Source organism: Colossoma macropomum, unplaced genomic scaffold, assembly GCF_904425465.1.
Source record: "Colossoma macropomum unplaced genomic scaffold, Colossoma_macropomum, whole genome shotgun sequence".
Taxonomy (NCBI): domain Eukaryota; kingdom Metazoa; phylum Chordata; class Actinopteri; order Characiformes; family Serrasalmidae; genus Colossoma; species Colossoma macropomum.
The window spans coordinates 15,128,830-15,151,016 of NW_023494791.1; the positions used below are offsets into that span (position 1 = coordinate 15,128,830).

Consider the following 22,187-nt stretch of genomic DNA (forward strand, 5'->3'; position numbering starts at 1 on the left):
ACACAGATGGATGTCATGAGAAGACGATTTGCTACTGAACTTACACTACGAGTGATGAATTCAGAATGATGAATTTTGAATTAGTAAAAACAAAAGAGGGAAAATGTGTCCATTGATTTTCCTGTGCTAAAATGTGTAACGTTGCGTTTTGCTTTCACTAACTTTTTTTTTTTAATTAAGCATGAATACTTCACTTTTGAGGTTGTTAATGTTGTGAGAGGACTGTGTGTGGGAGCGTTTACCTGCGTGTAAGTTTGGAGGTCAGCTTGGTGAGCAGATTGTTGGCATTGCCACGGCTGCGGGGCTGCGTGGGTGAGGCTGGCGGGCCATTGTATGTTGCGGTACGCCGCTCCCTCAGCTGCCCATGGAAGGTGCTGCGGCTTGCAGTGCCTCGTGGGAAACGCAGTTTATCAGTTGTGGCAGCATTGCTGATGCTATGAGTGGAGGCACCAGGGTTTCGCTGGTCAGGAGACAAAGTCACGCTGCAGAAAGAGGGGTGGGGGTGAGGGGAAGTCAGAGACAGTCACGCATACATTCTTCTTCAAATATTCACGACATCTTAATGTAGAGACATGCATATTTAAAGAAATATTATGTAACATTACAAAACATTTCTGGCCTACAAGAAGAGACTTAATTCTAACTCTACCTGTTCTCCTTTCCATTGGGAATAACAGAAAGGCGCTCCGTGTTGTTCCTATCACTGCAAACGTACGTGTTTCTCCGGGACATTCCCGCAGATCCGGAGTTATTCTATGAAAAATTAAAACACCCCTCCTCAGCAGCAAGCACAATACAGATAATATGAAGCATCAATAAAACTGCATTAGGGTAAGTGCAATGCTATTCATTCTAAAAGATAATACCCAGTTCGAGGCAGGTGGACACACTATAAAACACACACACACACACACACACACACTCACACACACACTCACATTGGGAGTGACAGAGGTGCCCGTTTTGCGCTCAGGTATGTCCGCTTTGTTGGGGTTGTTGGCATTGCCCAATAGTGGGCTGGGCGGGCTGTGTGATGGAGCCTTACGTCCTGCCACCCCTCCGTCCTGCTTGACATCACCGTCTGCTGTGCCTGGGACGGCCCTCTTGACATTACTCAACCCTGAGTTAGCTACACCACCCACTGAGAGGGAGACAGGAAAGAGGAAAAGAGAAAGAGAGACAGTAAAGTTTACTTTGGTATAAGCTCATACTGTCCATTGCCCCAAAGCTGTTAGTCAGTTCAAATGCATGGGCATGGTAATAACGGGACAGATTTCACCTTTGGTTGTAGAATATTTTGTATACTCAATTTATTATTTCTTTGTTATTTATAAATCCCATCTGTTAATTAAAAATGTTTAAATTAACAGATGGGAATGTCACACTAAGTTGCAGTGCATGCTGGGGACCGTAGTGCATCTCGGGGTGAAACGGGCTAATAATAACAGAAAATTAAAATTATTTTGCGGGCCAAATAGCATTGTGCCATGGGCCTGACTTGTGTTTGACACATGGGTTTTATTTGGTCAATGAAGTTTAAAATGAAGGTATACAAAACAGTAAACGCTTAGCATCACCTTGATCACTGTAGCGCCTGGTTTTCTGATTGGATGAGACACTTCTCTGGACCTTCAGGTGAGCTGGTGATTGGCCATTCATCTCACTGGTGGGTCTGTTCTTCGCCAAGGAGAGATTACTGTTGGAGCTGGAGTCACTCACCTCCTACACAAAAACCAGGAATAAACCCTTACAGTTAGCTGTGAAATGCACTCCTCATCACTTACACAGCTTAAGCTCTGAGTTGTTCTGTAGTATAATCTGTGCTGAGCGGTTTCTCACCTCATTGGCCTTCCTGCCCAAAAGCAAGTAGGTGGCTGTGATCTCATCATATTTCATCTTGGACAAAGACTCCTGGATCTCCTCCCTAGAGTAGCCCATGCCGACCATCACATCTACAGAGTAACCAATATATAAATCAGAATGTTTAAAGAATAAAGCATAAAGAAAATTTTCCTTCTATGAAATGTTTAATAGAAGAGCATGATGGATATGAAATAAGCTGAGCTTAAACTCAAAGGCTGGAACTGTTTGAAGTATATATTCGTGTCTTTGAGAGCTTTTCCTGGGTAGTCACATGTAGGAGTGGAATACTGTCATATTGTGAAAGCTATTGGGCAGGAGAGGCAGATGTATGAAGTTTGTGTATCCTGCAGGCATGAGGGGATCCATGTACAGGAGAAAAGACCCAGCTGCGAGAGCCAAAACAACACTGAGTGGGTGTGTGTATATACGTGGCTACACAGGCAGAGGCACCTACTTTTCTACAAAGTGGTGGACGGATAAGGATCAGTAAGCTGTGTTTTAAGGATCAGGGAACCATCCCACCTGCTGTAGATTCTGGTGTATGCTGCACTACATAAAGCCACTATGTGCTGTACTGTACTGAGCTCCCACTAACTGGAGGTACACGGGGAGTTCCTCACAGACATGTGCCAGGGTGGGGAGGGGAGATGTTCAGCTGCTGTAAATTACGTAACACACCACTTTACACTGCAGACAAGCACAGTGACTCCTCCAACTGTACTGCTCTTTCACTCTGTTTTTCTCTCTATCTCTGTCTGTATCTCTAGCAATTTAATTCAGGAGGCCTTATTTCCATGAAGAAAAATAAAATATACAACACAGAATAAAATAGAAAAAAGCTGTTATGTATGGACATTAATCAATGCAAAATTGTAATACTCAACTGCAGAAGCATAGAAAAGAGGATAAATAAATACACTTACATAGATATATGTATATCCCTACATCTATATTTTATGTCTATTATTTATTTTATTAAAGGCTCATGTCTCTCACAGGGGAGAAACCTATATGACCTTTACACACAACACAGTCCCTGCACTCGTGGGGCAGCAGCCATGTTCCTTGCATACCTATTCTCTTCTGGTCAGAGATGTCAGTCTCTGGCTCAGTGTAAGGTTTGAGCTCATCCTCCTCTGAGCCTGAGTTAATCCAGCGGTCCTTCATGATTTGCTGAAAGAGAGCAAAAAGTCATGATTTTTGCATTATTTCACATTGTATATACAGAGCTCACTGTTTACTCACTACAAAAGCAAAGGCTTAATTCCACTCCATTCCTGAACATGAAAGACCAAATAAATATAAAGGAGTGTTTGGAAAAATTAACACACTCAAAATGCATTTCAGCAAAACTCGAATCCAACTCTCCTTCTTAAATGTAATGGTTGATAGGGAAATGTAATTTTGAAACAATGTGTTGCAGAGCGAGCTTTCTGCCCCCCACACTCTTTTCTACAGAGCACTCAAGAAGCATGTATTTAGCAGCAACAACACTCCAACTGCATTATTCATCTTTTCATGGGAACAGCAATGGAGTGCGTAGAGACAACATCAGCCAGTGAAGAGAGACAAGATAGCAGCCATGGTTAAAACGAGCAACCGAATGGAGCAATAATGGGTCACGAAAGGAAAAGATGGAGAGGGGACGAAAAGAAGGGACAAGGGCTGTTGATTATCTGTCAGTTGAAAGATGAATGATGGTGGAGAGACCGAATGGAATAAAGAGACCAACCTCTAGTGTTCCTCTCTTGGCAGGGTTGAGCACCAAGAAGCGCTTGAGAAGATTCTCACAGTCAGTAGACATGTAGAAAGGAATCCGATATTTACCCCTCAACACACGTTCACGGAGCTCCTGCAGAACACACACAGACACAGACACAAACTGGATCAATTAAACATCAGTTTAATTCAATAAAATCACAAAAGGTCAGACTATGAGGCCTGGAAAACCACAGGCAGTGACCAAAATGGCTCTCTCTCCTCCTTCATTGGCATTGCACTATATAGGGGTAACCATTTATTTTACTAAAAAGCAATAAACAATTCAATATTAATTCATTTGGACACTTTCTCATCAGCCTGTGCTAGTATTCACCAGTCACAAACCACAGTTAGCTGCATGAGCAGGGCTGAACTTCTTACTCTTCTTATTTGTACTTCCAATGAAAACAATTTTTTGAAGTAAAACTATGTCTTTTTGGCCAAAATGATCTGGTGGTTTGAGATTGTTCAGCATGGTGTGCACTGCTTGCTTAACAGAACTCCTAAACACTGTGACGTTCATTCTGAGATCTCCCCTTGACTGCAATCGAACCAAGGCATGAAGCAGGCTTCTAGCAGTGCTGTTACATGCAGAGTTCTTTTTAAGCATACACATGACAGCGTGTTCGGCGGTAGTTCAATTTCTTCTAGTTTTTTCATCGTTTTAAGTATACCGTCAACTGTACATACAGCCGATGACACAGACAACACTTGCAAAGTGAAAGGGAAAAGGATAAAAGCAACTTGACTTAGATACACATTTATTTCTTGGTCCATGACAGCAGTAACCTGCAGGTGCCATTCAGCGTATTTGCCATGTGATAAGCAGCAGGCAGTAAACATGTCAGGCTCTTTTATATTAACTGCAGTCTGCTGTTTTTATCATCTTTTTCTCCATAGAGCTGAGAGTCTGTAAGTTTCATGTTTAGTGGCCCTCAACATCACTCTGGAATTACATTTTATGATCCTGACACCAAGACAAAAACGGTTGACATACTAAATATAGTATGTCAAATAATATATATAACATATTATAACTAAAACTCAAATATGGATCCATTTCAGTCACAGCCACAGACTACAAGAGAGAATCTCAAACCTTCAGGTTCTGGCCATCAAACGGCAGTGATCCGCTGACCAGTGTGTAGAGTATGACCCCCAGGCTCCAGACGTCCACCTCAGGGCCGTCATACTTCTTGCCCTGGAAGAGCTCAGGAGCCGCATAGGGAGGACTGCCGCAGAATGTGTCCAACTTATTCCCGACTGTGAACTCATTACTAAAGCCAAAATCTGCGATTTTTATATTCATATCAGCATCCAACAGCAGGTTCTCAGCCTAAAAGAAAGGATCAAAGAAAAAAAAATGTAGGCAGTTTCAACAATAACACTGAATGTTGATCAAACAGTGTTAATAATGGATAAAATCTGCACAGACTGTAACCAGCAATAAGATTAACATAACCATTTCACCTTCCTCTTACACCACTTCATCACTAATGATATTATTGCTGTATCATTAGCAAATACAGCAGAGTTGTTAAACAGTTTATACAGGAAGACATAGTTTGTTGACATATTTTTGCCCAGCTCACACAGTGAACACTGAACGACTGGTTAAGAACCTTCTAAAGCACTAGTGCACCAATATATATTGGCACTGCAAGCAGAGGCACACTGAGTCAGCACACTGCAGGGGTTTTATTCTCAACCAACCTTTACTGGGCAGATCAAGAAACAACAGCTAATTAAAGTTGTGCTCTGCAGAGAATGGTGCAAATATCTGAAACAGCTGTTATGAATGTTAATAAACAGCTGTGGCGTATTTTACATTATTATATCTTCTGCTGTGAAAGCCACTTCAGACAGCATGAGTCTGCTGTGCTCCAGCATAGTTCTTCCTTAGAGGGGTGTGCTGAACTTCAGATATGATGTATTAAGTATGAGACAGGGTACATACATTATAAAAAGCAGTAAAATAAGGCATCTACAGGTATATACAATGTGTAATCCTTTTATAACTGCCCCTCCCCCAACATGCACTCAACTGTCTGCAGCCCTCTGGCCCTCTCTCTCTGTTCTCATGTATCATTAATGCTGCTTTGAAGTGAAGACAGTGCGTGAGCGTGGCCAATCTAGATAATGAGTCTGTTCTCAAGAAAACAAGCTGTGCTTTCTCACTTGAACATGCATGCACCTACAGTGTAACACTATAGGATATGGTGTATGAGCAGAAATGCATCAGCATTTTTTAAAGGAGTCATCACTGAGGTTACAGCAAAGTTCTTAAAGCCACCATACCCAGCTTCACCCACAAGGGCTAAACATAGCTAAATGCATGAATGCATGCACATATGCACTTACCTTCAGGTCTCTGTGAACAATGTGCTTTTGGTGACAGTACTGCACAGCAGACACAATCTGAAGATGATAAAACAAAACACATTAACTTCAAGAAGTAGAAAAGAAAATGAATAAAGTTACAAAATTAAATTGTGCCAGGGTTTTACAGTTTTGAAATATTCAATAACTTATTTTCATTTAGTTTTTCATTTTGGGTTTTGACTGTAGTTTAGTTTAGTTAAAGGGTTTGTTAGTAGTTTCAGTTCAGTTTTTATTTAGTTTTTAGTATTATGAACGCTATGATAGTAGATATTTGATGAGAGTGGAATAAAACTCAAAACTCCTGCTCACAAAACATAACAGCAGACTGAACTTAGCTCAGCTCCAGCCTTCCTTAAATACCAAACACAGAAGAATTCCACTTCTGAACTTTTATTCACACAAAGAACTAAAACTACATGATTTTTCTCAGCAGTTCTATTTCGTTTCAGTTAGTTTTGCAGTGGAGAGTTAGTTTTGATTTTGTTTTTAAAAACTGTTATTTTTATTTTTTCTTTAGTTAAGAAGCACAGTTTTTTCCACAGCTAGTATTTGTTGTAATAATAATTTTAGTTAACTATAATAACCCTGAACCGTGCAGCTTTTTTTTTTTAAACCGGAAGACTATAAATGGACAGTAGGAATGTGCCAATATTCAATAATAAGGTATACCATGACATTCAGCACAGGCGATATTATTATTATTATGGACTACCGTCAACACTGAAATATTGTTACTGCATTTCAGTCAAACTATTGCAGTTTCACCAAAAATTTTTTCACAGAGCAGCTCTGGTTTGTGGTTTCACAAGCTGTCATATTAGGTTCCCATGGTTTATTAAATGTTTGTACAGCTGCTTTGGTGTAGCATTGGTCTCAGCACCTTCAGAGCTCAAAAGTTGACGTGCTAGACAGAGCCAAAGACAAATAAAACCACAAGCATAGAGCACACTATGACTGTGAGAAAAAATGGACTCTGTTCAGAAATGAACAGAGACCGCTGTGCCATACAAAGCGCCATCAGCATCACCAACACATTACTGTTTTTAAAAAATTACATTCAAAAAACATGCATGTACATGTATTATCTTGTACATATGCGGAGTTTTTCCATAATGCAACATCTTAATGATGATTGTAACAATGTGTCTGGCCAGGAAGACGAGGAGACAAGGTACAAGAAAGGCAAGGAACACCTAAGGACATATAATGTGGGCAGGGCAAGAAACGAGGAACAGGTGAGGACTGAAGACACGGCAAGACACGGGAGGAGCCAACACCAAAACAACAACAAAAGCACAAGGCTGACGTAAAACAAAAGCACATAGCACAGGGAAACAAAAGCACATGGAACAAGAAAAACTAGACAGAGGCAGAAACCAACAAAGGATCAGACGCACGAGGAAATCCCTGACAGATGATCTTGTGAACCGCGATTAAGGCCATAACTGTGATTACATTTTTAGAATGGCATCATGCCGAAGGATCTCAACGTCCACATACAATAAGGGGCTAACGCTGAATTTGTATGGAGTAGGCAGAGTGTGCATGTTCATTGTTACTGTGATTTCAGGCTTTTGCCAGTTTTAGAAAAAAAAAATAGAACGTATGTTGCATGAAGTGGCTCTAACAAGTCACAAACTTTCACTGTGACCACTTGCTGTACATTCTGTGAAGTTTACTTCACTTCAACTGTTCAACAATTTTTACTTCTGACATCATCGTGAATAGTGCATAGCATAGAGTACGTACAGGAATACTCAATTTAAGTTAGAGGACAAGGGTTTTGGGCTCTGACAGCACAGGCAGAAGGAATCGTCTACACTAACAGGCTCATGGGCCCCCCCCCCAATGGAGCGCATTGATTTACTTCTGTTTTCCTGTGACGAAGCTAAGCACTGTAACCTTGCTTTAACCCTGATGCAGATTTAGTCAGCAAAGGTCACATCGTGAAGAGGAACCGACACTTTGTAAACATTCTATTTTAAAAATATGACTTCAGAAGGAAAGTTTCCATTCTAGACCTCAAAAGACAACCACACTGGGTTGTTCCATATATATAATTCTGGCGATTATATAAACATTTAGTAAATGCAGATCAGGGTGAAAAAAAAACCTTGACAAAAACAGTGTTTAAAACTCAATGAACAGAGAACTCTACGTTTTTCTCTGTTCCAAGTTCAAAACCGATGTGTCATCTGCTCAGAGTCTGTGGTGCTAGTCAAAAGTGGAAACGTTAAACAGCGGCACCACTGCGAAACAAAATCACTTCAAATTCACTTACCCACAAAATCCAGTTCTGAACACGAATAAAGTAAACTCAAAGCTAGTTAAAGATCCACCAGAATGCTTGTTGTGCCATGATTGTGAAATGCTCATTAAGAAAAGCCTTTATTAATTTTTATTTTAATTTAATTTGTTATTAATTGAATTTATTTTACCTTATGAGAAGAAAGGAACTTTTTCACTATTGATAAATATTTGTAAAGATTTCACTTCTTCTTTTATATAAACAACCAATGACTATACAATTTACGTCGAAACCTCAGCAAAATGTATTTAATGTGTCCTGTTTTACTTTATTAGTTGCCTGTACTAATCATCTAATCGTTGATGTTTAAGCATTTAAAGGTAACCAGTCACCGTTTACTTTACAGTTTGTCAAATTGAAACATCTGTCTGATGCTGATATTTCTTTAAAGTAATTATCTCCTGTTACCGATATGATTCAGATGTCATTGTGCATTCCTATTTCTTAGGGATTTTCAGTCAGGATAACGAAATGTTCACACAATTATTAGTCTAGTGAAAAAAACAAACTAGAAAAAGTTGTGTGTGCCAGTAACCTTCAGCGTCAATGTTTTTCATTCCAGTTCCAATTTTATTCCACAGACACGACCATCACCTTATAGCTTCAAAATAAACGTCCACAACGAGAAGCAAATCAGGAAGTGATACAAAGGGGTGACTGGGTCCAGTTTATACATACTGTCAATGAGTGGAATAAGTTTTACCTGAGACTGCAGGATCCATCAGTGAGGAGAACTGAGTGCCTTTACAATCTGTGTTTGTGTTTATGTGAATGTGAGTGTAAATCACACCACAGTAAGATGTTAAGAGCACTGCACCTGTCTAAATTTAGCTCTGGCCTCTTTCTCTTTCATCCTCCCATGGGCCACCAGGTAGTCAAACACCTCACCTGGACACAAAAGAGAACCAAAGCAATGAAAACAATTCATACCAAGACAACACAAAATGAAAGAAGGAAGTTGTTTTTGACAACTGGACACACACACACACACACACACACACACACACACACACACACACACACACACTCACCTCCGCTGGCATACTCCATCACAAGAAACAGAGTCTTCTCAGTCTCAATCACCTCAAAGAGCTTTACTGTAGGGAGAATAAGACAAGGTGGAGTTTTTATATGGAGTTTATTTTAACTTTCAACAAATCTAAATCCCTCACACTAAAACAAGTCAGAGGCTTCACTCTCATGTTTCAAGTAAGATAAGATAAAACTTTAGAGATCATGTTTAAATACTGTAGAATGATTCAAATCAGCCTTCACAGCTACACACAATGCAGCCTTTTCATAAAGACTGGTTCTACTGGCTCTCACTGAATTCTCTCATCTTCCTTCCCTCTTTCCTGCTTTTCCCCCTTCATGTGAGCATTATGTTCTCCAGAAAGATGAGATAAGCTCAGATGGATTTTTATCCTCTGGAGATCATGTCTTATTTATAAGCAGCGCTCCTATATTCTGCGAAACATGTGAGCATGCAGGGCACGGCGAGGGCAGCGGATGCTTTTCTTGGGAGACACACGTGTACATCCCATGTGTAGGTAGAGGTTTTTAAACCCAAGAAACTACTCAAAACTCCTGCTCACAAACAGCTGCAACCTCTTCCTTTAAGATGACTGTCTACTTTTATGGAATATCTTTTTTTTGTTGTTGAAATGTGGACACATCTTCCTTCTTAAGAGCACACTGATAGGGTCACAGACAATGGCATGACTGTGTCATGGTTGTTATGCAGGAATGTGTTCAAAATATAAACATGGCATGATCATATCATCTATATGCATATTTATGGCATTTTTTGTGAAAATGGATACAGTTACAGACTGCTAAACAACTTCATTATGCTTTCTGACAATGATTCCTTTAGCTTATCGTGCAAAATAAAATGCAATTACCACATTTTCATCCGAGATCTCACTAAAGAAGTGTGAATCATGAGTCCAATCATAATACAGTACTGTGCAAAAGTAAGAGATCACCCTTGATGTGTTTGTTCCAGTCAAAAAGGTCATAATTACAAGTTAGTAATTTTATCAGGAGACATTTTTCAGGAGGTCCAAAGAGGAAAGTCATGGGAAATAGGATAAAAGACAAAAAACAAACGAAAAAAAAAGAGGGGAGTTTTCAAAATCCAGAGACTCGGTGCAACCATGCAAGACCTAAAAGACCACCAAAACGGTCACCATCAGACAAACAGTACTTAAAGCTTTCATGTTTGACATTTAAATAAATGAAGGATGATCTCTGACTTTTTCACAGTACTGTACATACTGCATTGCAAACTACTTGCCAATATCTTTACTTATAGACTGTTTAAGCACTGAGGCTGATTATGAGGTACATGGCAGAGGCTGCACATTTTCAAATGGAGAGATGAGCTCTACACCGCACATCCATCATTGCGGCCTTTCCCCTTTGCAGGGGTGAGCGCTGCCAGCAACGAAATGTCTCCAAGGAAACATCTCTCTCTCTCTTTCTCTCTCCCTCTCCCACACAGAGGCAAGATTTCAGCAAACATTTCTGCAGTTAGTCTAAATTTACAGCAGGAACACACAGAACCTCTTTCTGTGTAGACATGATGATACGTCTGATTCAACTACTCATTATCTTATTTGCGAGCACGAAATCACGACAAATGCGGAGGAGGAAATTAGAGGAACTCTTTACACCGCAAGTCTTGTTGCTATAATAAGAGAGAGAAAGTGAGGATGCGTACACCTTATTTCATTTCAAGTAATTTTTTCTTACCGATATTTGGATGGTTTAAAATCTTCATTATTCTGACTTCCCTGAAGAGCTGTTGGAAAGAAAAAGCAATTATATTGTGCTAAAAATCCAGGAAGGAACACAAGCACATCCCCCTCTTTGTTGCACATACGCACACATGCACACACACACAAAAACAATCAGAATTACAATAATCACAGAAACAAGATAATTCTACTATTTTCTATCTGCATTTTTCTGATACATTTCAATGACAAAAGGCATTTCACAGACTACACAAACTACATATTAGGCCTGTCAATCATGGAATTTGAACATACGAGTAACTGACACATAAAAAATTGGCTGGTTTGCTTCCTAATTGTTGAAATAGCTCAAGCTCAAATAAATAAATGTCACTCGACAATGCCCTCTAAATGTGTTACAGACCAAAAATGTCTTCATAAGACTTGTGACGTATCTCAATAAATCCATTTCCTGCTTTTATTTATATGAATCTGCTTCAACCCAACTGATAAAAATGCACCCAATTCAATTCTATTTGTTGAAATGCAAACATCTGACTGTGAAAGCTAACAAATGTGGAAAATAACTGTGGTCAGCTTAATCAAATGTGATCAGATAATTACATAATGACAACAGACCTACATTACAGTACAGACTATTTAATTAGTCATCACCCGTAACCAGTGTTTCAGTGCAACATGCACAGCGTGTTCTAAACCAAGCGTGTGAGCTAACAGTGAGCTTTCTACATGCCTGTTCATCGCACTGGAAGCTAATTTTAAGTGCTATACATAATTGATCCTTACTAACAGACCACTGACTGTCATTCATCTTTAATAGATGAAATGTCGGGCAGGCTGTGCTCCTGAGCTGTTAGCTTGTGCCCTTCTCTTCTCATTAATACAGCTCTAGCTTGGAGAGGGTGCTAAAGACGCAGAGCAAGTGTTAGAGGCGCTTCTGGGATGGTTCACACGTTCAATCCGTCTTTAACACGCGCAGTAATGCCCTGTTCTCTGACTCAGAACACAGTTTGACAGAGAGATACGAATGCAAGTTTGAAAGATTCACAGCGTTTTACATGCAGTAAATGAGGAAAAAAAAAAACATTAAGTTATGAACTGCAATTCCCACAATAAGAAAGAGAGAGACAGTGACAGAGACAGAGAGTGCTGAAAAAAGGAAAGGTGCTTTAAAAGAGTGAGAAAGAGTGTGTGAAAGAGAGAAAGAAAGGGCGATAGAGAGAAAGGGAGAGAAAGAGCGACAGAGAGACAGAACGAGACAAAGATACAGACAGAAAGAGACACAGTGTTTCAAAATGTACAGAAGGCAGCTTTAGAAGAGAGAAAGGTGAGAAAGAAAGTGTGAAAGAGGCACAGAAACAGTGCCACAGACAGGGGGAAATGGTGACACAGACAGAGAATGAGACAAAGACAGACAGAAAAAGAGCGACAGAGAGACAGATCGAAAGGGCAACAGAGAGACAGACAGAGAAAGAGAGAGCGAAAGAGAGAGAGAGAAAGAGAGAGAGAGAGAGAGAGAGAGAGAGAGAGAGAGATGTACAGGAACCTTCTCTAAATGCTGTGAGTGTGTGTACTATGTAGTCTGTGTGTCCATCAGAGGCCGACAGTACGGGCAGAGCAGATCAGGGTGGGGCAGCATGATGTTGGAGTGTGGGAGGGGTCAGAGGTCACAGGGTTCAGGGAGACAGCCGGAGCACTCTGACAGCCACTGAATCACTAAAACCTCACAACCACCCTCATTCTAAACCCTCTCCTTCAGCACTGAGATATCATGTTAGAACATGACACACACAGACAAACACAGTGTGACTGGTGGAAGAAAAGATGTTGTCAGTGGGTTGGAGGAGATCCTCACTACATTCGGGTACCTATTATTACACCTATTATGGATCTATTATTATCCTCAAAGCACATTCCCCACACTGACTAACTAGAGGGCAATGTTTCTACAGGCCCTTCTATGTCAGTCTGACGCCAGGACTTTCCCCGCCTCATAAAAAAAATCCCCGCACTTTCTCCCCTCCCTTTGAACTGAAAAGAGATGCAGCCTCCAGAAGGGTGATTTCTGTCTTAAAAATCACCACTGAAGAACGCAAAGAGGCACAAATCAGAATTTCGCTGATTTTTCTACATTTCTGCATAATGCAACTGCTAATATGTAAACAAAGTCATTCAGAGTGGTTTGATGCAAAATGTTTAATTTTAGAGAAACTTCCAGAGTCAGAATTCACAAAACTGGTAACAGTAACTGGACGTCAAAACTGTGTAATGTCTCTTGAAGCTTTTACACAAAACAGTTACCAACAGTGCTACCCGAGCACCATCACCTTCTTTTACAATACAGTGTTGTTCTAAACATATTTTTAGCATCCATTTATGACAGAGAGGTACATGCAGGACGCTGAAAAGAAATACACATACATTTTGAATAGTAAATAAAATATATATTTTATTTACTACACTGTGGACATTGTGATGCTTGGTTCCCATCACCACCACTATGAAGAAATAGGCATGTTTCTCTGTAGTGCATCATTTAATCTCAAACCACTCTGAATGAAATCCCCTTTAAATTTACATGGACTAATACAAGCACACAATGTTTAACCCCTTAAACTCATACCTTACATACTACATAGTAGTTACTAAATAATAATATTAATCATTGGATAATAAGTCTTAAAATGAAGCTTTGGGGATTTACAGAAACAATTTGGGTGACTACTGACTAGTGGTTCATGGCAACATTAGACTTGTAGCTCTGGCACTAAACTAAAGAAGCTAATGTTGGTCACCAAACACGTCTTGGCTGATCCGCTACATCTGGAGTAAGTAGATATGGTGTAAATTAGATTTATGCAGAATCATTCCTTTAAGTCCTGGTCCTGGAGTATCGCCGTCCTGTATGTTGTAGGATTATCCCTGCTCTAACACCCATAGTTCACCTCAGGAAGGGCTCGTTAACTGGACATGAGTCAGTTGTGTTAAGAGCAGGGGAAGCTCTCAAATGTGCAGTGCAGTGTCACTCCAGGACCAGGATTGTGAACCACTGCTTTAAGGAGCTTAAACACTGTCCACTAAAAGGAATTCTCATGCTCAGCAGAATTCAGAAAAGCATTAAGATGTCTTTGTCTGAGGAATAAACGGCCTTCTCTCCATAAAGCTCTGTCCGTTTCTCCATCATTCTCCATTCGCCCTCCCTTTCTGTCTCTAATCCGCCATCTTAACACCTCTCTGATGACTAAGGAACACTACAGCACAACAACTCCCTTCAGTCGAGGGACAAGTGCGGGCTCGGAGCCTGAACGCCCACACACTCAATTACACAATCGTTTACCCACTGCAAGGTGCTCACACACTCAAATGGACACGTGAGCTTTGGAACAAAAGCTATAGATAACTTCTAAAACTAGGACTAGTAATGCACCTGTGGTACTGCATTGCTACAAAAGGTAACTAAAAGTGAATGGGAGGAGGTCTGTAAAGGCAAGAGGGAGACAGATAAAAAGAGGCGGCACAGAGTAAAAAAAAAAAAAATTAATGGGCAACGCATGAGCAATAAATCGAGGAAAAAGAGAGAGAAAGATAAAAATATGCAGAAAGTGCAGTTGCTCTTGTTGAGTGCTGATGAAAAGCCACATGAGTCAGAGCTTTGTGTTGGCATGACACCAGCAGGCAGGAAAGGCAGAATATTCACAGAATCCTAATCAATGGCGCTGTGGAAAAACTAATGGTGGCCGCAGTGAGCTATAGTGCCCAGCTAATAATAGAGCCGTGGCCTCTGAACGCATGTGTCAGAGTGGGCACAGGTTCAAATCCCACATTATCAACATAATGCCCAATGTGCACCCCATCCACTGTTCATATCCCTCCTGCTCTCATGCTTTCTCCTCTCTTTACTCCTCTCCTGCTTGCTTTTTACTTTATCTATTCTCATGCGCTTCTGATTCTCTCACTCCACCAACGTCATCAGCCCTTCTGCCTCTCTCCTTATCTGCCCCTCAAAAACCGTCCTGCTGTCCCTCAGTCTCACCTCACTTCTATCCGCCACCTATCTGTCCATCTGCCCTTGGTCTTTCTCACTCCCTCCAGCCAGCTGCTACCATCAGCATGGGCCAAGAGACTAACACAGATTCTTAGCAGATCTGCAGATCGTTCAGACGATATCCACTTTTGCCAAAATCTTTTAAGAGAAAACAAACATGCCGAGTTGTTTTAAGGAAAAGTAACACAAAGCTGAAGATTCTGCACACCATGTTAACATTTTACCACAGGGGTGTCCAGCTCTGGTCCTGGAGAGCCTTAGCATAACAAAGTTTGAGTATTTCTCTGTTCAAACACACCTGATTCAACTCATCACTTAGTTAACAGTACACTCATTCTCAGCACAATCAGAGTAAACTCAGAGGTTTAACTAAGTTACTAAAATAAAGGTGTCAAAATGGATCTTTTTGATACTAAAGATGCTACAGAAGCACCTTTGGCTCCCTAAAGAACCTTACAAAGGATGGTTCTCTAGAGAATCGTTTATGTAAATAAGGTGTGTGAGTAAGATGATTCTTTTAAGTTTTTAAAACCTCCACATAACTAAAGACGGTACTGATCTGACACCGATCTGATACTGGGTATGCCATATCAGAGGGAAAAAATTAATCAGATCCAATCCTGTAAAAAGTAAAATCTAGTAAAAGTCTATCTAGTTTGAACATGATGGCCTACTTTGTAATGTTAATTTTAAGAGAAGTGTTAAAATTACAATTTTTCATCTCAATTTAAAGCTTAGTAGAACAAAACAAAACATCAAGTCTGCATCTGGAAACACTCTCAGAAAAAGAGGTACGAAACAGTTACTGGGGCGATACCCTCAGGAGTCCATCTCAGTACCTTTAGTTAGGGAACAAAATTATATGAAGTTGCTTCTAAGTTGTATTGACTCATTACCAGGCTTTTTATTTTATTGTTCTGTTTTAAAACATTAGGTTATGAAAAGTTACAAATATGTACTTTTCACCTGAGAAAAACTTATTTAAAGTACAAGACTGGACCTTAAAGCCACTGTTGTACCTTTAAGGGAACATTTACATAGTTTGGACCTTCATGAACAAAAAGTGTACCTGCACAGTATCTTTATTTCTAACAGTGTAAGTATCAGAAAAGAAAAAAAATGGTATTCTGCCATCTTGAATAGCAGTTAAAGGTTTATCCTAGAATCATATGTCAAGAAAAAAAAAAACATATCTTGAAGGTGGACGTAAATTTTAAAAGGCTACTAGTGTTTTGGGGTGGATACTAGCAGCAAGCTCTTTGAATCGTTTTTCACTGGTTGGCTAAATCAACAAAGAAAAAAGGTTTGAGAGTCAACTGAGGTCAGTACTAAATCACTAATTATAGCTAGCCACAAATGTACTTCTTAGGTTTCTGACCAAAACGTGAATTCTGTCTAACTGAGGTGTCTGAGGGATGAAAGGCTACACTACAGAACATTGCAGAACATAACAATTAACATTGAACTCCAGTTTTAGGTCAGGGTGCCTTTTAAGAGTGAAGAGAAAACTGTTTTGGACTAACGCTCTTCAGAACTGCAGATGGATACCCCTGCTTTACTGCCAATGAAGATTCCATTCATATTTGCAAACAATTCATTAACACAGATGAACAGGAAACTACTCCAGGGTTTTCCTGCCACATAGCAGACAGAGTGCAGGTGTTTTGCTCTGGTAGTGAGGCAGTGGAGAGAAGAAGCACCACTGCAGTTAGATGTCAGACTGCTCATGAACTACTGTTAGATCACAGCCTAGCAAATCAATACTCTAATATAAACACAGAATCAAGTCTCCAGATTCGTTTTATTCCTGAAGATAAGCAGGCTGAACCCAGCTCTGCTCTTCACCATGTGTCACTGGCCTACAACCCCCAATACAAGGAGTACAATGCTGTTACTATTGTGGCAAAACACCTCTTGTTTATGTAGCCCTTGTTGATGATGGATGTACAGCCTGAGTGAAGACTCCACATCTACAGTGTGTGTACAATCAAGCACACAACAGCAACAGGGAAGGAACCTGAACTACCCTACCTCGGCCAGTACTCCATCAATTACTCCTATATATCACTAACACAATAAAAAATCTCCACCAATTACTCCTATATATATATCACATAATAAAAAAATCATTCTATTTACAGCACAGAATGATCTTGTATGCCTTACGGCTTTTGACTGATTAGAATGCTTGAATGCTCTGTGCTTTCATTCTAATAAAGGACATACATTCAGGCTAATTTGATATCTGAATTTCTATAATCGTAAATGAACGGATATTCACTTTTAGCGCAGGGAAGAAACAATTAACAGGCTTTTCGCCTTATATTAATGTATCATCAAACACTGGTACTAACGATCTGGTCACACGAACCAACATTTATCAGCTCACAGAGTGTGAACTTTAAAGCATAACTTTCTATTTAGAAAATGTTATGGTTTGCATGAAAAACAAACTAATTTAAAAACAGTGCTTTAAACTGGTGTATAAAGAGTTATTACCATCACTGGGGGCTGTTACCATGGTGACTTTGTTAAAACATCACTGAGCACAGGCCTAGCTCTAGCTAACAGCAACCAGAGCAAGCAGTTACCCTAGTTATAGTCACCTTACCTTGGACTTCTCAATCATGTCCTAAACAACGCATCTTTGACGACATGCTCACATTAAGGCACTCATGTTTCATTGTAGCAAAGTATAATACACTAACTTAATCATAAATACAAAAAAAGGCACACTTCATACTACACAAAAACGTTCACTGAACTGTTGGCCTGACCATTTTCTCTGGAACGTTTGGCCTACTACTTGAGTACACCTATAACTCCTACTGTCTAATAATGTTTTTCAATGAAACTATATCAGTTATACAGCACAGCCTTTTGTGTGCAACTATAGCACAACCTCTAATAGCCATAAGCCAGTCAGGATCTGGAAACGGACTCGACCATTTAAAATAAACATACACAAAATGAAAATGACACAGCTAACTCTGATCTGCACCTAATGAAAGCTCTCTGGAAAAAAATTCCCCACAGGCTAAAACAATGCTTCCGAGTCCAAAACAACCTCTTTTCCTGAGATGAGTGACATCATTTCCTTAAGAACAAGGATGCAAACCTGCTGATTCAAGGTTAGCCCAAAGCTTTGGGGTAGACTGTGTTTGAAGACCAAAATAGTTATTGTACCAGATGTTCATTCCAGATACCTTTAATAAAAACATTTGCAATACACCCAGCATTTATTATTTAACCAATATTATGGCTCACCTTTTGAAGGCTTGTAGGATTCAGTTGTGTCTTGTCAATAATTTTTATTGCCACCTGTAAAAAATATGAATGTTATCCCACCATGACACCAGACACCATTTGTAGTAAATACACAATATTCTGTGGACTGAGGCATTATTTACTCGCTTTTTAAAATCACTCAGGACCGATAAACTCAGGACTCAGCAAAGATAAACAAATAAACAATACACCCACATTTGCTTGAGCACAGTAAAAAAAAAAATAGCTTGCCAAATGCAGGATGGATACTGGGTGTACAAACCTGACAAACACTGACAATGACCTAATTTGGTTCTCTTAGATATATTATAGTCATATATTATAGTAGGTTACAAAGGCATCCATATCAGTTGACTATGTTTACTAATGTACATCAGGACTCTGTCTTACCAATTAAATTAGTGCACTACTAACAGTTGGGGTTTACAGCTCTAATCCGCACAAATATCCGAGCAGTAACATCGTGGAAAGTATAAAAAAGCAATGTGGCAGGAAACGCACTCTTGATCTCTGTCCACTCACCTCTCTGCCTGTGAGGATGTGACGGGCCAGTTTGACCTTGGCAAAGTTGCCCTTTCCGATGGTTTTGAGGAGCCGGTAATTCCCCACATGAGGGTGTTGCTCTTCAGATCCTGAACTGCCTGAATTCCGGTTTCGACCGCTGGACCTTGCAGACCGAGAGGTTCCCTCCACTCGGCCATGACCGTTAGAAGTATGCTGTGGATTTGAATTATCAAAATTTAAACAATAAAATCAAGCTGTACAGTAGGTATAGAACTAACTAAACAAATAAATGGTGAGCCTCAACGTCCTACTACTGCCTAATATTGTAGTTCCAAGCTACGTATCCAAATAAAAGAGAAAAATATTATTCCAAATGCTAAAACACACAAACATAGACAAAGAAATTTTGCTGTACACTGACTAGTGATGAAGCCGTCTAATTTAGCATATTTAAAATACTGAAAATATCACATCAATACCCTTATTTTACTTTATTTCTATATGCTGGCTATTACTTTTATTGAACAGATCTGTTTTTATTCAGTGGCCATGATGATCACCTATACACACATACAGGATGTTTTGGAGTTGACAGAGGAAAAGCTGACATAACAACCACCACAATCAATCACACGGTGTGGAAATACATTTCTGTCTAGCACACTGTTTGTTCCATATTAGATTGGTAGTGAATAGCCACTGCCCCTCATGCCATCTTCATTTTCCATTAACTATCCCACAAACAAACAATAATCAGGAAACACAGTAGATACTGGTCCCCACAGGGATCTGTGTTCTTGACTTCCCAGTATACTGCGGTAAAAACCAAATGAAAAATTCATAATCATCATAATCATACGTGTAAGATGGACACAGTGGGATTCCAGAAATGGGAAAATAACCAACTGCTTTTTCTTTTCCTTTTCAATGCAAAAACTTACAGAAAACACACAAAGAGAAGGCAAATTATAAACATTACACTGGGCAGCACTGATCTGCACACACTTCATAAAAGCCCAGATGCCAATATATCTTTTAGCCCTGCCTCTGATCCATGTTACCTGTATCGATTTGCTTTCTAAAGTCAAGCTGCCTGACAAAAACATGTCTGCTCATAAAAACACAATTGCAGACACAAGGCCATTGAGGAGGAGGAGGACTGACAGGATAGAGTACATTATTTATCGATGCAATGAGTTTTCCCAGCCCTGAGGATAGCCAACAAAATTACAAATATGAAAAGGTAATGGAACAAATTCAGAGTACTGACAAACCCGCATGTGAAAGTGAATTTTAAATCCTTATTGCTGAAACATAGCACAATATAACACATAAATTACTAAATCTGGTTATATTTAGTGGTGTCACAGATAGTGTGTCAATAACACATCAATGCAACGCATTTTTAATACCGTTAACACATTTTCCTAGTTTGACCCTCCAAATCATTCGCAGCTCCAGCCTACAGCCCAGCTGCTCAAATGCTGTTGCTACGACTCCACAACTATAGTCTTCTCACTCAAAGACAGCATTTGTCAAGTTATTGAAATGTATTGTATTGCACTGTCTAATGCTGTTTCTTTTCTCTAGGTATCAACATAGATTTCTGTTTCTAGCAAGGAGCTCAGGAGTAGCTTTCTCTCTAACCTATTTGTACTAGCAAAGACACATTCTCTGAGTAGGCAACAAAGCAAGTGATTCTGGATAAGAGCGTCGGCTAAATAATGTAAATGTAAAATGTAATGTAATTTAAGTTGATGGCTCTCCTGATAAAACCAGCTACTTCCACTTACTGCAACGCTTTAAATTTATTTAGCACTAAAGTACATTGAGTTTAAAGTAAGCAAAGCACACCGGTGGTGCCAGCAATATCAGTAATACCAGTAACTTTACCACTAGGGGACGGCTTCGTGACAATACACTGTATGGAGCATGTGGGAGAACTGTAGATGAATTAACAAGACTTAAGGTAGCAGCACGACAGCAAGAAGCTACAATCGCTATGATACAATGTTTGATATATACACTCATAGGTTGGAACATGCAGCCACTGTTTCTCTCAGTGGAAACTGGTGACGAAAACTGGAACCTCTCTTCACTTTATGTAAATCACCTGATTTTCATGCTCAGATTCATGTGAACCCTGTGCTCCCATAAAAATACAAATTAATAAATACAGTCCGATGAAGCTTATTTTTTATGAAAAAATGAATGAAATAAAAAAAAAGTCTCTCTTTAGGGTCAAATCTGAGCAAACAAGCCAAATGTGATTAAGCGTAATTTACTACACGAACCAATGCAATTAAATGCAATCAATTACTTTAATCGTCTGATAGGCCTAGTTAGTTTATTAGCTTCAACTTGCTACTTGCAGCGTACTGGACTGTTTCAGTGATTTGTGCTGCAGCATTAACAGTTAGCAAGTTGGTGAGCCTCATGTGATACTCTAACAACACTCTACTGTCTCCAGGGAAAGCTGACACTGCACTACACATAGTTTTAACTAAACCCTACACATTGTCACCGGTGCCAACTTCAGTGCTCCACACAGTCAGATCTAACATGCAAATACAAGGCTTTACTGAACACAGCAAGCAAAATCTTTAAATAAAATGTTTGTTCTGCAGGGTAAACGAGAAGAGATTTCTCAGTCTTGTAAAGTCACTGCCACAGCATGACAGGCACCAATCTGCGAGATAAAATGCTAACTTGCAGCAAATATCACTAACACAGAACATGGTAAAAAAGGTGACTACTTACAGTACTGACGTGGCGCTTCATACTAGACTGAGACCCTTTCATGCTGGAAAACAATGACATCGAACCAAACAGCCCTGCTTGTTTTCAGTGGGGACTCATCGATACTCTTGTGTGCCGATACCCATTACTGAGGGGCCATCCTTTTAAAAGGGTTGGGTCATCCCTATTGACACGCAGACTGACCGACACCTCCCATTATTATTTGTATACGGGGACAAGCCAAGGTGTAAAACGTGGATCCCAACAGGTTAGGCTAATCTTAAGAGTGCTGGGCTGAAATGTTCTAATATCCTCAATATCCAGCTGAATGTAAAAACCCATGTGCAGTCTAAATTCTGCAGAGCCACCATGCAGACATATAACTACAATCCTTCAGATGTTTTTCAGACAGTGGCAGTCTAGCAAGGTTCCCAATCTGCGTTTCAAAGGTGATCTGACATATCTGTACGTATGTATGTATCCCATAGTAACAGCAAACGTGCAACACAATTCAAAAGTTTCTGAATGCGACACA

General features: G+C 39.8%; 1 protein-coding gene across 6 annotated transcripts in view; it reads right to left on the reverse strand.

Annotated features, from left to right (window-relative positions):
* The window catches only part of mark3a (MAP/microtubule affinity-regulating kinase 3a), a 28,069-nt gene that overhangs the window by 4,403 nt on the left and 1,479 nt on the right, over positions 1-22,187 (reverse strand). For all 6 annotated transcript variants that reach the window (XM_036574057.1, XM_036574056.1, XM_036574058.1 and 3 more), the window contains exons 2-15: positions 18,932-19,126; positions 18,389-18,442; positions 11,072-11,120; positions 9,346-9,411; positions 9,132-9,202; positions 5,986-6,042; positions 4,724-4,960; positions 3,596-3,715; positions 2,937-3,036; positions 1,840-1,952; positions 1,578-1,722; positions 939-1,141; positions 650-753; positions 243-482 (exon numbers count right to left, since the gene is read on the reverse strand). In XM_036574057.1, the coding sequence (XP_036429950.1) occupies positions 243-482; positions 650-753; positions 939-1,141; positions 1,578-1,722; positions 1,840-1,952; positions 2,937-3,036; positions 3,596-3,715; positions 4,724-4,960; positions 5,986-6,042; positions 9,132-9,202; positions 9,346-9,411; positions 11,072-11,120; positions 18,389-18,442; positions 18,932-19,126 (1,754 nt within the window). The remainder of the gene's footprint in view (positions 1-242; positions 483-649; positions 754-938; positions 1,142-1,577; positions 1,723-1,839; positions 1,953-2,936; positions 3,037-3,595; positions 3,716-4,723; positions 4,961-5,985; positions 6,043-9,131; positions 9,203-9,345; positions 9,412-11,071; positions 11,121-18,388; positions 18,443-18,931; positions 19,127-22,187) is intronic.